General features: G+C 47.7%; 1 protein-coding gene across 1 annotated transcript in view; it reads right to left on the bottom strand.

Annotated features, from left to right (window-relative positions):
• VWA3B (von Willebrand factor A domain containing 3B) overlaps positions 1–16072 on the bottom strand; it is a 225647-nt gene that overhangs the window by 174540 nt on the left and 35035 nt on the right. Inside the window, exons 5-7 of the mRNA XM_030827864.1 lie at positions 14590–14749; positions 7929–8098; positions 1829–1944 (exon numbers count right to left, since the gene is read on the bottom strand). Coding sequence (XP_030683724.1) covers positions 1829–1944; positions 7929–8098; positions 14590–14749 — 446 coding nt within the window. The remainder of the gene's footprint in view (positions 1–1828; positions 1945–7928; positions 8099–14589; positions 14750–16072) is intronic.

The following is a 16072-nucleotide window of genomic DNA, read 5'->3' as shown; positions in this document are numbered from 1 at the left end:
CAGATTGCCAGGAAAGTCCTCTGAGCTATGCTCCTCCAACCCCTTACTTGAGAGTCTCTATTTTCTATACAATAGAGGGGAAATAATGTAAAAAGTCATTCACCCACCAAACGAGAGGGTGGCCTGAGGAAAGAGATGCGGAGAATGCTTGAAACGGCTGATGTGGCAACGGAGAGAGATGTGATCAGGTAACGGGAAGAAACCTGCCTCTGAGGCCCAGGTGAGGTGGGAAATCACACATTTTCCAAATCAAAACAGTCTGTCAAGGTTTCTGGGCAGTTTGAGTGGGAGAGGTAGGCTTTGAAATGTTGGCATTTCTGGCACTTTGTGATGGACAGACGAGACAGGATCACGTATTTAGGATTTGGGATTCTCCCCCCAAATTCAGATGTGATCACTGAAATGGATTGAGAACAACGATCCATGCCAAGCATTTTATTCTAAGAAAAATGTTTTTGTATGTAATTTGCATGCTTCAAAGGGTTGGTAAGATGGTAGTTGCTGAAAATGTAAGCGATGCAGTTTGTATTTCCCTTTATAACTAAGGTGCCAAGGAATCCAGAGACCAAGACTAAACCCCATTTCCAGTAATTGGCCCACCTTGGGTTGCTAGTAACAGCTCACATTCTTTACCCTGATTAAATCATTGCCCACTAGGCTTAATCTTGTAAATTATTTTCAATAGGCATGACATACATCCTGAATTAATTTCTTCTTAGATTAGCGTCGATCTTGCCTATATGTTGGCATTTTCTCGAATTCTCCGGAGATGTCCCCTTCATGATTGGAACAAAGGTGTCCGTTACGTGAAGTAGTGCCTCCAGTGAACTCTGTGGGAACCTCTCCCCTCCTCTGCTTGGACACCAAGAATTTGAATCTACAAAGTGTGTGTCAGGAACAGGCTCATGACTCATCCTCACTTTTATCTCCATCTGACAACCTAACCTTCTCTGGGAGCCTTTGCAGCACCGTTACGTAAATCCTTCAAGCAGCTGTTGCTACAGCTTCTGTCTTATCCCTAAAGAGTAGCCTCTGCCTTATAATGAAGCTAGAAATCTGTTTGATAATTTAAAAAGAGGGAGAGTGGGGGTGGGATTTCTTAAGACTTCTAACAACCCACCAGGTCCCTTCATCCAACAATCCAACAGGGGCTTCCTTCCCTCCTTTTCTCAGTGGGGTTTATTCAGTCTTCAGCACTTTGCAATTTCATCAGCCTCAAAGAAACTCCCATCTCCTGGCTTTCTGAGTAACCTTCCACTGTTTTTCTGAATCACAGCCTATTTCCCGCTGATTTGGTGACCTCATTCTCTGTGCTCATTAAGTTCTCTGATCACATTCACTGAATGAAAGGGGAAGTTCATTCCGCCTCCGTAAAGGTTCCTGTGTGGCCTCGGCCCTCACAAGGGGCAGACCAGTCCCTCAAGCTGCATCCACAGGCCCTGCTTTCATCACAGGGAGGACAGCAGAAACCCCCTTAAGAACCGCAGGCACCCTCTCTGCAGCCTCCCAACTAATCCACACAGCAGAGTGGCTCTGCCTTGCCAAGAACTAACTCCGGCATTGACAGGCCCAGGGCCACATCTCCAGCAGGTTCTCAAGTTAGTAAACACACATTGCTTAGGCCATTTCCCTGGATTGTAAACTTATGCCTGGTTGCTAGGCTGACAAACTCACCACTAATATCCATTAACTCTGCTCTTGCACTACATTAATAATATTATACAAAAGACATGGGGAGTCTCTCCCTCGTACTTTACTTCCTAATGATCCATGTCGTCTGAGGCTATTCGGGACACAAGCTACACCACTTCTTTTGGATTCCAGGTACCTGGAGGAAGTTTTCCTTTCAGTTTCCTTGAATTCCAAGTCATCACATCGTCACCATCCTTTGTGGAGAATGCAGGAAATTCTACACACTCTGTTCTCTCCGCAAATGCATGGAATCTGAAACATGAAGAGATGCTCATTAGGAAGGTAGTACACAGGTGTCCGTGCATGCCTGTTCCTTCTCCTGGGATTGAACGTGCTCTTCGGCGGCACTGGGCATCTTCATCTTCTTAGCCATGGTCACTGCTTCTCCCTGCACCTTGTCAGTTCCACAAGCAAAAGACAGGGAGGCAGAACAGCACAGAGAATTGTGAATGATGTGGGATTTTAACTGACCACTCATCCTTTCATTAGAGGGTAAATTAGCTCAACCAAATGGTATTTCTTGGTCCTGGGAAAATGACACTCTATGCTTATATTCTTTCTCTTGTTCCCATGGTTCCGTCATGTCAACACAGCTTAACCAAGCCAGGGGTCTAATGAGGGGCCCCAGTAGCACCCATCAGCTCTGTGGGTTCAGTGAGGACAGCTCATGACACAGACAGCATTTGCCTAATTTGCCTGCTGCTGATGAGCATCAGTCAACTTTAACTCGGCAAACATACACTTACCCAGGAGCCAAGCTTAAGCACGAATGAGAAGCATTCCTGTGTGGACAAGTTTTTAGGATCTCTTTTCAAAGCATGGTCCAAGGAGCAGCAGGTTAGGAATACACACTCCCAGGCCCCCACCCAGCCCTGTGGAGTCCAAATATCCATTTAACGGGGTCCCCAGGGGGCTGACAGGCACATGAAAATTTGCAAACACTGCTGTAGTGCACAGGGTGATGGGCTAAGTCACACCCTCAAAGCCACTTAACTGGAATCCAAAAAGTCAGTAAATAGCAGGACATTCCTTTCAGGCAGGCAGAGGAAGTCACAAGTAATGCTCCTCCAGCCCCGCAGGAGTTCCGTCTCTGCCTAGCACCACACACTCAACTCAGAGAAAATCCCGAAGGACCGACCGCTCAGGATGGAAATGGTGGGAGAAGTCTAGGGAACCCACCGCGGCTATGAAAAGCCTCAGTCTCTTCCTAAAGGGCTTCAGGCGAGACTAGAATAATGACTTGACGGCAATTAAAATGTCAGCCTCATTCTGGTGCCGTTCCTAAAGCCAATGAACTCTTAGCCTGGTCATTCCCAACTCCTACAGGAGCTTCATCCAGAGCAGAAATGTCCAGCTCCCTTGCCCTGCAGGGCAAGGAGGGGAGATGGGTGAGGTTTGCCCCAGCAGGCCCCATGCCCTGAGTGTCAAGGCCTTTGGCGCCCAGGACCTTCCACTCTCTGATCTGTTTTCTAGATTAGAAAAGGGAGCAGGGCAGAAATTTCCTCTGGCTGATACAGTCTCACTTGTGCAGAAGCAACTCAGCATTATGACAGGCTGTTTAAGCCTTAGAGCACAGCGCTGTGCTTGGACTGGTGGCTCTACCCAGACACAGCCTCTGGCACAGGGGAAGCCGGAGTCCACTTGGAGGGTCACCAGACCAGGCAGCCTCCTGCAACCTGAGACACTCAGGACATGCCACTTGCAGCTGGAGAATAACTGCCCTCCAGCTGGGGCCCCACAGCCAAAGGTGAACCAAGACCAACCAGAAGCTATGGAGTGTCCAGGCAGGGAGTGGAGAAGGCAGGGGCACTACTCGTGATGGGTTACACTTGTCTGCAAAGGTCCAGAGCGTGGACAGGAGGATACATCAATACCTCATCCTTTTCTGCAAGACCCATCTGTATGGCTGCATGGCCTCTAGGTAGCTGAAGCACAGCTTCTCTCACAGGAAATTATTCCCTGGGCTCTAGCATGCCCCAGATGAGCTAAGCAGAGAACAGCAAGAGAGGTGACTGGCCAGTTGCCTCTTCTCTTTCAACTAGCAAGGCTAGAGGAGGGAGCCCCCTTCTGTACTTAGGGGCTCAGGAACCCAGAATGGGAGCCACATACCTGATGTTAAAGATTTCAAAGTGCTGTTAAGAGCAGCCACAGCAATGGTCCTTAGAGTCCCAAAGTCTTGTTAACAATGAAAATTTCTAGCCCTTCACAGATCTTGAAAATTAGAATTCCTGGGGCTGTGGCTATAAAATTTGCATTTCAATCAAGCTCTATGGGCAGTTATTATGCAAAGTGATGGGAAAAATGCATATTCCTGGGCTCTCTCTATGACATGCAATGAGCTGGCAAGGTGAAGCCTGGCCTCTGTATCATTAACAAGCTCCCCAGTGACTGTGATGAGCACCTACACTTAAGAACAAGATACCATCTTACCCTGTTAGGAGGGCTATTATCAAAAAGACAAAATAACAGATGCTGCTGAGGAGGCAGAGAAAAGGGAAGTCTTATAAGTTGTTGGTGGGAATGTAAATTAGTACAGCCATTATAGGAAAGACTATGGAGATTTCTCGAAAAACTACAAATAGAACTATCATACAATCCAACAATCCCACTACCGGGTTTTACCCAAAGAAAAGGAAGTCAGCATATCAAAGGGATTATCTGCACCCTGTGTTTATTACAGCACTATTCACAATAGCCAAGATATGGAATCAACCTAAGTGTCCATCAATGGATGAATGGATAAAGAAAGGTGGCATATACATAATAAATACTATTCAGCCACAAAAAGAAGGAAATCCCATAATTTGCAGCAACATGGATGGAACTGGAGGTCATTATATTATGGGAAATAAGCCAGGTATAAAAAGACAAATATCGCATGTTCTCACTCATGGGTAGGAGGTGGAAAAGTTGATCTCATGGAGATGAGAGTAGAATGATAAATACCAGTGGCTGGGAAAGGTGTCAGGATCAGGGGGATAAAAACAGGTTGGTTAGGCCGGGCGCGGTGGCTCACGCTTGTAATCCCAGCACTTTGGGAGGCCGAGGCGGGCGGATCGCGAGGTCAGGAGATCGAGACCACGGTGAAACCCCGTCTCTACTAAAAATACAAAAAATTAGCCGGGCGTGGTGGCGGGCGCCTGTAGTCCCAGCTACTCGGAGAGGCTGAGGCAGGAGAATGGCGTGAACCCGGGAGGCGGAGGTTGCAGTGAGCCGAGATCGTGCCACTGCACTCCAGCCTGGGTGACAGAACGAGACTCCATCTCAAAAAAAAAAAAAAAAAAAAAAACCAGGTTGGTTAATGGGTACAAACATACAGTGAGATAGAAGGAGTAGGTTCTAATGTTCCGATGGTAAAGTAGGGTGGCTATGGTTAACAACAGTGTATCTTATATTTCACAATAGCCAGAAGAGGGGACTTAAGATGTTCCCGACACATAGAAATGATAAATAAGGTGATGGACATCCTAAATCCAACTTGATCATTCCACATGCTATGCATGCAACAGAATATCACATGGGCCTGTGGGGGAAAGAAAGAGAGATCAGATTGTTACTGTGTCTGTGTAGAAAGGAGTAGACATAAGAGACTCCATTTTGTCCTGTACTAAGAAAAATTCTTCTGCCTTGAGATGTTGTTAATCTGTAACCCTACCCCCAACCCTGTGCTCCCTGAAACATGTGCTGTGTCATCTCAGGGTTAAATGGATTAAGGGCTGTGCAAGATGTGCTTTGTTAAACAAATGCTTGAAGGCAGCATGCTTGTTAAGAGTCATCACCACTCCCTAATCTCAAGTACCCGGGGACACAAAACACTGCGGAAGGCCGCAGGGACCTCTGCCTAGGAAAGCCAAGTATTGTCCAAGGTTTCTCCCCATGTGATAGTCTGAAATATGGCCTCCTGGGAAGGGAAAGACCTGACCGTCCCCCAGCCCAACACCCATAAAGTGTCTATGCTGAGGAGGATTAGTAAAAGAGGAAGGAATGCCTCTTTGCAGTTGAGATAAGAGGAAGGCATCTGTCTCCTCCCCATCCCTGGGCAATGGAATGTCTCTGTATAAAACCCGATTGTATATTCCATCTACTAAGATAGAGGAAAACCGCCTTAGGGCTGGAGGTGGGACATGCTGGCAGCAATACTGCTCTTTAAGGCATTGAGATTGGCCGGGCGCTGTGGCTCACGCTTGTAATCCCAGCACTTTGGGAGGCCGAGGCGGGCGGATCATGAGGTCAGGAGATGGAGACCACAGTGAAACCCTGTCTCTACTAAAAATACAAAAAAATTAGCCGGGCGTGGTGGCGGGCGCCTGTAGTCCCAGCTACTCGGAGAGGCTGAGGCAGGAGAATGGCGTGAACTCGGGAGGTGGAGCTTGCAGTGAGCCGAGATCGGGCCACTGCACTCCAGCCTGGGTGATAGAGCAAGACTCCGTCTCAAAAAAAAAAAAAAAAAAAAAAAAAAAAAAAGAGATGTTTATGTATATGCACATCAAAAGCGCAGCACTGTTTTCTGTACCTTGTTTATGATGCAGAGACATTTGTTCACGCGTTTACCTCCTGACCTTCTCTCCACTATTATCCTGCCACGCCCGATAATGATCAATAAATACTAAGGGAACTCAGAGGCTGGTGCCAGCGTGGATCCTCCGTATGCTGAACGCTGGTCCCCTGGGCCCCCTTTTTCTTTCTCTATACCTTGTCTCTGTGTCTCTTTCTTTTCCAAGTCTCTCATTCCACCTAATGAGAAACACCCACAGGTGTGGAGGGGCAACCCACCCCTTCATGGGCCCTATAAATATGTACAAATATATATCAATTTAAAAATATTTAAAGAACAAGTGCTCTGGGAAGACCTTGTACCCATTTCAAGGAGAACTTAGGAAAGGATTTTATAATTCTCCTTGTAACCACAGAAGTCGCTGGTCTTTCTCCACAAGAGACCTAAACTTACACACACACACACACACACACACACACACACACACCCAGGGTACAGGGGCATATGTTTTAAAATGCAGGTTTTATTACTATTCGGGTATTGTGAGGCCAATAGATAAGGAGCCTACTGCCATTGAAAAGATAGTTTGTTACTCATGGTTCCCCTATGGACTGAATTGTGCTCCCCCAACCCCAAGCCAAAAAAATTCCTATGTTGAAGCCCTAATTCCCAATGTGACTGTCTTTGGAGATAGAACAGGAGGTAATAAAAGTTACCGAGGAGGTGATAAAGGTTAAATGAGGTCACAGGGCAGGGCCCTGATTCTATAGGATGAGTGACCTTATAGGAAGAGGAAGAGACACCAGTGAGTGCGCCCTCACTCTCTGTCTCTCTCTCTCTCTCTCTGTCTCTCTCCTCTCTCTCCACACACACACACACACACATTCTCTCTCCTCTCTCTCCACACACACACTCTCTCTCTCCTCTCTCTCTCTCTCTCTCTGTCACTCTCTCTCTCTCTCCACCATGTGAGGACAGAGTGAGAAGGCAGCTGCCTACAAGACGGGGAGACAGCCCTCACCAGAAACCGAATTCTCCTTCACCTAGTACTTCCCAGCCTCTAGAACTGTAAGAAATAAATATCTGTTAAGCCACCCAATCTGTGGCAATTTGTTATGGCAGCCCAAGCTGACTAGCCCAGTTCCCAGGAGGAGAGAGGGGCACAGCATGCCACGCAGGCCACACAGGGAAGCATCGGGTCAGCCGGGAGGCAGAGGGAGTGAGGGGAAAGGTAGGTGAGGACCTTTAATGTGGCTGCCAAGGGAAGGAACAGGAGAGGAAGGGTAAGCAGGCTTAGGATTGGCTATTTGAATAATTTCCGTGGGCTCTGGGGTGTGGGGGCCATCCCGAGTTTTCTGGTGTGTGGCCCTGGAGTGACTGGGGTAGAGAACAGTGGTTCTAAGTGAGACAGCCTGGATTGGCAGTGTGGGCTCTGGTTGGTTTGCATATGAAAGTGAGCCCCAGTGAGTAATTTGCTATCTCCAGGAATTGGCTAGCCCTGGGAGGGACAGGGTCTCCTGGACCAGCAAGATGCCAAGAGGTCAAAGCATAAGAATTGCAGAAAATACAAAGGCATGATTAATACAGGATGGAGAAGATGCAGAGAGACTAAATACTATACTGGAAAGAGGAGAACACAGCAACAGATTGGTTAAAGCCACAAAGAATGCAAGACCCACTGTTGATCCTGTGTGAGCAGGCAACCCACTTGCTGTCACTCAAGAGCACATTTTCTGCCTACCTGCTGTGGGTCTTGGCACTCAGATCCTTTAGAAAAGCTATAGTGCCTTCTCCTCTGGCATTGAAGGACACTGTGTAGACCGGACACGGGATCTCCAAGGCCCTCTGGAGGAGAAGCTCCTTGGATTCTTCAGGAACATCCCCCACCACAAAGTAGTAAATGGATTCAATCTGCAAAACAATGGTGCCAATGGTTTATCTCCCTCACATGCCCTAGCTTGGTACTAGTCTCATCAGTAATACCCATTCTACAAAATGATCTCTTAGAAAAAATGGGCAGAAAGAATAGCAGCCCTGCCCAGGGTTCTCTGAGGACATCAGGGCCAGTCAGGAAGTGAGATATTCAAGGCTTGGTGCCAAGAAGGTCTGTCAACAGTGGCTATTGTCTTGGGTATGGCATGAGAAGAATATGGTTGGCAGATTTGGAGAACTTCCTCTGGGCCACAAATATATCGCACAGGTTCGGAGTGGTTATTTTCAAGTCAAGCAATGAAGGAAGGACTGACACAGCCACTGCAGGCAGGAAGCTTATCCGCCATTTCCCGTGGCGGTGCCAGAATCCTACAATGCAAACTCATGTGTCCTCCGTCTGAGGCAGAATGTGGAAAGGAGGGCACACCCCCAGCTGGCTCCACCTCTGGGCTCACTTCAGCAGGGATTCACACACCCGGGGCTGGGGTGAGGCTGTCCTGACTGTGCACAGCTGGTCAGATGCCAGGTCCGCCTGCAGTGCCCTGCCTCTTGCCACCAAACGAGGCCATGAGAAGAATGGGAGAATAAGCAATCCCTGTGTCAGGACACACACACACACACACACACACACACACACACAAGCTTAAACCAGTGATTCTGGAAGATGCACACCTCCCCCAGTAAGCAGACAATCCCAGATAAGTGCCACCTGCTGAATTGAGAGAGAACTCTCTATCTCAGGGTGGCCACCCCTCCTGCCCTGCTGCAGCCCCGCCACCCTCGCTCCTCCCAGGACGGTGCTTCCACAGTCCTCCCCGCCCCTGCCACCCAGGAGCTCTGTCACCTCAGGCAACTGACCTAACTTCAGTGTCTTCCCTTGTTAAAAGGGAGACAATGCAGTTTATCATTCATGATGGCATTGAAACAGTATGACTTCCAACTATGTGTGGATTTCTATACATCTCAGAAAGTAAAAAACCCAAGGAGAGCCAGGAATCCATATCCTCTCAACCTGCCCTATAAATGTCCCGATGGACTGTGTCCACACATAAATGGGGGAAGAAACCCCAGCAAATGTATTGTGTTAGGAGGTAAATAGATGTCACCATCCCTTTAGGATTCATGACCCTCTCCTTGCTCTAATCCCAAATCCCGATGAGCTGAAGATAGTCAACAAATGGCCTCACCTCAACGTCTATCCCAGGACTTAAACGCACCTGGCCAGGAGGGTGGGGGGCGGGAGGCCTCATGGTTGATTTCTAGTTGGTTGGGGTGCTCTGCCTGCAGCCAGATGGAGCAGACTGTGCCAAGGAGGTGGAAGGGATGGGGGTGGGAGGCAGTGGGTGGGGCCCAGACTGGGACTTAGGAGAAGGACAGAGTGGGAGCTGAGATCAGGCCACTTGAGGAACATCCCTCCACCAACGAGGCACAGAAAGCCCCGGCCCCCTCCCAGGCCTCTTTCTCTCAGGGCTTTCAACGCCAGCTCCCTGATTCTAAAAAGTACTGATCGAGCAGTAAGAGACTGAGGAATATTGTAAATTTCTTCAAGTCAGTAAACTGGAAGCAAGAAAAACCCTGAAAGAAGGAAGAAACCATCTTCTCCAGATTCCTTGTAGCCAGCCAATACTGCTCTTCCAGCAGATGCATTCTGTTTCACTCTTTTCCTGGTCTGATGCATGACCTCGTGGGAGACGCATTTAAATGGCTTCCACTTAGCAGGCCTATTATTTATCCGAGTTTTCCAGCCACGTCAGTGCCCAAGTTTTGCATGGGGACAGGTTCATCCTGTTGCAAGGATCTAAGTGACACATGGCCTGAGACAGGGGAGCAGATGCAGAGTATTTTCTAGGGTTGGTCAGATGAAGAGGGAGGTGAAGACACACATCTCGAGGTGGTCTGTCAGCCACTCCTGACACCACACATGTCCAATGCACGTCATGTAAACGCAGCTTCTTTGCTCTGGCACTAATCCAAAAACCTGAAGTTCTTGTGCAGAAATGTTTTTCCCTTGAGATTTCATCAAACTGAAAATTGCTGTAGCCAACAGTGAGTCAGGATTTATTTTCCTTTACTAAGGTTATGACATTATTCACTATTCATTAAGTTCATTACTCGGCTTCTTAATCACATACATTTTCAGTCAACTCTCTGTGCTACAGATTTCCTGGGACATGCTTTACATTGAGACCACCTATCCCCCCCAACTCTCCTGTACAGTCTTTCTGCCTCTCCTTTCTGCTCACGTGATGACACTTAGAAAAACAGAAAAGAGGATAAATATGCTACCTACTCCTGTCTGCCATCAAACTGGCAAAATGCCTCTTAAAGCAAAATGGCTTTAATACTGTTGGCTATTTGGGATGATAAACGAAAATGAATTATTTCACTCAATACAACAGTCCTGTGGAGCATGAATTATTACCATGCCCAGTTTACAGATGAAGAAACTGAGGCTTGGAAAGGAAAACTAAGTTGGCCTTGGAGCTGGTAAGCCTCGGCTGCCTGGCCCCACAAGCCCTGCCCTTGCTGTCCACGGCTATGCTGTGCTGTTCGTGGCAAGGCTGGTCACCTGTTAGAGATGAATACGAGCCCCAGAATTCTGAAAGTAAGAGCAAGCAATAGAAGGTGACCCCAGACAGGCGCTTTTTTTACTTCTGTGGTTACCCCACCATCCAAGGGTTCAGGCTCCTACCCCCAATACCAACATCACTGACCAAAAGTTGGGACCAGGAGATTGTGTGGCTTAAAGGAGTTATCCTCATGGGAATCTGCTCCCTTAACCAGTGTCTTTGAGCTCCTTGAAGGCAAAGGCCAGTCCTGAGGCTCAGCAGCAGCCTTCAGTCCAGGAGCAGCTTCCTCACCGACCACATTCCCCTAAATGCTGATTTGCACCGAATTTGATAAAATACATGAGTTCCATTCAGCTCCTTTAGAGTGAGTAAAAAGCTCTTGCAACTTCATACTACATCAAGTAGGGAGGAGCCTTTATGTTTTCACTTGAAATTCCTTATTCTATCTGGGCCATTCATTCTGCAGCTTCACACAGTAACATGCATTCTGCCCCACCAAAGAGTCCTTGACATCTTCCCAGCTGCAGCTTTTGGGGGAAGAAAGGAACAGACTAGAAGTGTGTGCTTCTACTCTGACTGCCCTCTGCTCCACTGGCCAGAGCCTGTGCTCTCATCCCCTAGGCTTCCAGGTATAAAAATCTTCACTCTTCAAAGAGCAAAAAGAAACTCAACCAGAACAGCAGCGAAAGATCCAGCAAAATTCGGTCTTGTTCTGCGTACACCTTTGAATATTGCAACATTTCTGGCCAACTCCAGTCCTTGGATCTGACCTCCAAATCCTCCCTGTACCTGTGGGAATCCTCTGCTGTCTCAGCCCATTTGATCTGATTCCCTCTATGGTAGTGACTGTCCCCATGGTAGTGATCTAGTTCACCTCTTGGATCCCTCTTAGGATCCTTGACCACCACTGACTTTCTGACCTCCCAGGTTTCAGGGTCTCTGTCCCCACCTGCCATCCCCACCAGGGCCCTACAAGACTCAGCAAATTCACCTGTTCAATCCCACACAGACCATCTCACTTCAATTCACAAAACTCAAATCTATGCCATAGCTTGGAAATGGGACCCACATCTTCCCCTCAAACACAAGAATATGAAAATTATTTCCTTTCCAACCCTTCACTGTTCAACAAGCATTTATAGAGCCCTTGTTAGGCATCAGAGATACAAAAAAGAAAAGATCTGATGCCCGCCTGAACCACTACAAGGAAATAAATGAACTGCCAGGGTCATGGATTAATGTGGCCAGGACTCTGGCTTTTACTCCAGCAGTGAAGGTTCTTAATGAAATCATGTGAGTCTGTCTTTAATCCACTCACTTGGTCTCCCAGGAAATATGATTAAAAGAAACCAAAAACTAAACAGATGTGCACCAGCAGGTGGATGGAAGAGAGGCTGAGAACAGAATCAGAAATGCAGGTATCTCCTGGGTAGGTGGCCTTGTCCTGGCAGAGAAGCAAAGCCCCTCGGTCTTCTTAGGCAGCTTAGAACCAGGACTCTGGGTAAACAGCCTTCCCTTTCATCCTGTACACCACCCTTCCTTGTAAGGCCTGGGAAGCTACTAACTTCCAAAGATGCATGTCCTGGACCAGGGCTACTGAAGAGCAGAAACGCTGTGCCAGTCCACACACCTGGTCTCTGAGGATGTCCACTCCCTCAACCACCGAACATGTCCCCAGGACCCCACGTGCTGCCCTCCCAATGAGCCAGGTTCCTTTTCATGAGATGCAACAGTAATTCATCTATCAATAGTGCTCTTCGAGTGCTATGAGTCGAGCCAGTATTTCAATAGATCTCCCACTCTGCACATGCTCTTCTTAGAACTCAAGGCTCCCCTCTCTCGTTGCTTCCTGTTTCAGTCTTCCTGGCCCGTGGTGGTTACAAAGCCTGCGCCTGGAGGGGGCCAGGAGCCTCTCTGGGCATCTTCCTTCTCTATGACCAAGCATGTGGTTCAGCCCTACTCCTCATGTGGGCTTGGTACAGAAACGGGACTTGCATGTTAATTTGTGGGCACAAGACAATGCCCACTTTCCTGGCTCCTCTCAGCTCCCGTTCATGGAGGGAGATGCTAACCTGCAGCAGGCTGTATCAGTAGGAACAGTCTAGGTGTTTATATTTGCTGTTCAAAAAATTCTTTAAGCCTTCCATCTTTTCTGTTCAGAGCAAACTGCAGCCATCTGGATGAATTCAGAACTCGCTAGGATGGGCATGACAGGTATGGAGCAGAGAAGCAGGACTTATGGGAACCCACTTCCCCCAGCCCCTGCCACACACACATGCGTTTTTTAACTCCTTATAAAACACAGGACATGGCATTTTTATATGCAAGGCAGTTGCATTTACTAGAATTTTCCTTGAGACCACCCCCAGATCAAGGCTGTGGGCAGAGGGGCACAGCGGTCTGTGCAGGGCTTGCATGTGCTGCTCCACAGCCTCTTCTCAAAAGCTTTCAGGCTGCATTTGATGATCAGTGCCTGGAAGCTTCTTTCTTGGTTCCTTTTCTTCCATAGGACTTCCCTGGAACTCACTGAATTGTTCCTTACTTCCTGGAATAGGAACGAACCCCAGAGAAAGGAGAGGCACGAACCAGAAGGAGTAAAACAGAAAGGCAGGGTCACTGGGGTATCCTGCAGTCAGGTCAGGGGGCCACAGTCAGCTGTGACCACAATAGCCAGGTTCATAGACAAAGAGAACAGCTGTCTGCACAGGCTCATGCACACACACCCTGAGCCTGGGAATGTTTCATTTTTTTGAATGCTTATTAAGGTGTCCAGACACTTGAAATTTTACAGATGTTAAAACAAACTCAAAGGACCAAGGAACAAACTAGCTTGTATCTGGTTCTTCCTTAATGGAAAACATTTGTTCCTTTGGCCTTGGAAGGAAAAACAATGTGTTTCCAATTACAAACCATCGCCCTCAGTATTGATAAACACAGGCCGGTGACCACTGGGGGCTATCTTTCAAGATGCCAACACGTGGCCTCTTTCTCCAGCAATGGACTTCTTGATGCAGCTGGGTAAAGTTTGAAACCTACAGAAACCCCTGGCTTTCAGAGCGGAGGAAGCACATAATTGTTAAGTAACTGTATCCAAAGGCAAGCAGACCTTACCACAGGAACTCAAGGCTGGCGAAAGGACCCCACCTGCCCAGAGTGTGTCTCTAGTGGCTTGCCACTGCCCCAACACTCCCATCACTAGAGTCACTCCCAGAAACACAGACCCTGTGGCTCAAAGAGACATAACACACCACCATCTAATCACTTCTTCCAGGTAAAGCTTTATTTCCAAAAGGTCCCTACCAAAATTCATGTCAATACGTTGACATCCAAAAATGGATGGAGTCATCAGCTTGCATGTACTTCACCTTGGAAAGTGTGTGACAGATGACAGATCCAGTATGTGAAGAAGAGGAACTAGGAAAGATTCAGAACATGGATGCTGGGAAAACTCTATTTCCTCATCCTCAGGGTTCTATGAGGAGTCTTCCAATCTCTCTCTCCTCCCCATAAGAGATAGACTGACTGATCTAATTGGCAGGAGAGCAAGAGTGAAGTTAATATGGCAAAGATGCACAACTATGGCCTCTCTCCTGTTCTTTCTCAATGCTTGGTGGGTGTGAGTCGCACTCGGCTCTCCTGACACTGGCTAAACAAGGGTCTACCCTGTATCCCCAGTCACCCTACAGAGGGAGGCTAGCCAGGTTCAGGGGACGGGTATTCAGGGGCCTCATTTGGGTTGTTCCAGCTATGCCATCACCATCAGTGCCTGATGGGATCTCTGTCAGATCCTGCTGGGAGGGGCCCAAGATCAGTTGAAGGGCCGTGTAAAGTCACTGAGTGTGAAGAGTTAAGCTGGAAGCCACCTCCATGGCCTGGGGCCAGCCATGAACACGCACTTACAGTCTTGTCTTTCCCGGCTTCCAGCAGAGCATCCAGGCGGCCAAACTCGCTCACAGTCAGCTCAACCGTCAGTTTCTCAACCCAACTGATGGCAGTAGCTATGGACTGTTTGGTCACAGGAGTAGCATTTTCCTGCCACTTCACAGGCTCTTGAGAAACCCTGAAAGGGATCACATGGAGTGGTCACTGGGCAGTGATCAATGCTACTGGGGATGCCAACCCTCCGTCTCACAGCCATGAGCAGCAAGCTGCCAACATCCATCTCTAAAGCTGAAAAAGAAAGAAATCATAGCTCCCAGCCCTCTGATGTTACCAACAAAACCAGCAAGCTGTTTAAGACAGGTTCTCAAAGCACCACTATCTTCTATAAGCCCTGCTGACTAGGAAAAACAATGTTTACGTGAGAAACAGAAAGGTAAACACTAATAATGAGTCTTTAAAACACTAAGAGAAGTTATTTTTTATAAACAGGCAAGTTTATATGTAACTGGCTTCTCTTAATAGTAAATTTATAATAATTCACAGTATTAAGATTTGCAAATCACCAGCAATTCTATTCCTCTATGAAGGGGTGGCCTGCCCCTCCACACCGGTGGGTATTTCTAGTTGGGTGGGACGAGAGACTGAGAAAAGAAATAAGACACAGAGACAAAGTACAGAGAAACAACAGTGGGCCCAGGGGACCGGCGCTCAGCATACCAAGGCCCTGCACCGGCACCGGTCTCTGAGTTCCCTCAGTTTTTATTGATTATTATCTTCATTATTTCAGTAAAAAGGAATGTAGTAGGAGGGCAGGGTGATAATAAGGAGAAGATCAGCAACAAACGTGAGCAATAGAATCTATGTCACAATTAAGTTGAAGGGAAGGTACTATGACTGGACATGCATGTAAGCCAGATTTATGTTTCTCTCCACCCGAACATCTCAGTGGAGTAAGGAATAACAAGGCAGCATTGCCGCAAACATGTCTCGCCTCCCACCATAGGGCGGTTTTTCTCTCATCTCAGAATTGAACAAATGTATGATCGGGTTTTACACCAAGACATTCAGTTCCCAGGGGCAGGCAGGAGACAGTGGCCTTCCTCCATCTCAACTGCAAGAGGCTTTCCTCTTTTACTAATCCACCTCAGCACAGACCCTTTACGGGTGTCGGGCTGGGGGAAGGTCAGGTCTTTCTCATCCCACGAGGCCATATTTCAGACTATCACATGGGGAGAAACCTTAGACAATACCCCACTTTCAAGAGCAGAGGTCCCTGCGGCTTTCCGCAGTGCATTGTGCCCCTGGTTTATTGAGACTAGAGAATGGCGATGACTTTTACTAAGTATACTGCTTGTAAACATTTTGTTTACAAATGACCCAGGTTGGGTCAAAGTGGTTGGGTCAAAGAGGCTGGGGCAAAGCTACAAATTAACAACATCTCAGCAAAGCAATTATTTAAAGTACAGGTCTTTTTCAAAATGGAGTCTCTTATGTCTTCCCT

This window comes from Nomascus leucogenys, chromosome 14 (genome assembly GCF_006542625.1).
Source record: "Nomascus leucogenys isolate Asia chromosome 14, Asia_NLE_v1, whole genome shotgun sequence".
In the NCBI taxonomy this organism is placed as follows: Eukaryota; Metazoa; Chordata; class Mammalia; order Primates; family Hylobatidae; genus Nomascus; species Nomascus leucogenys.
This window is presented reverse-complemented; position numbering and strand designations above follow the sequence as displayed.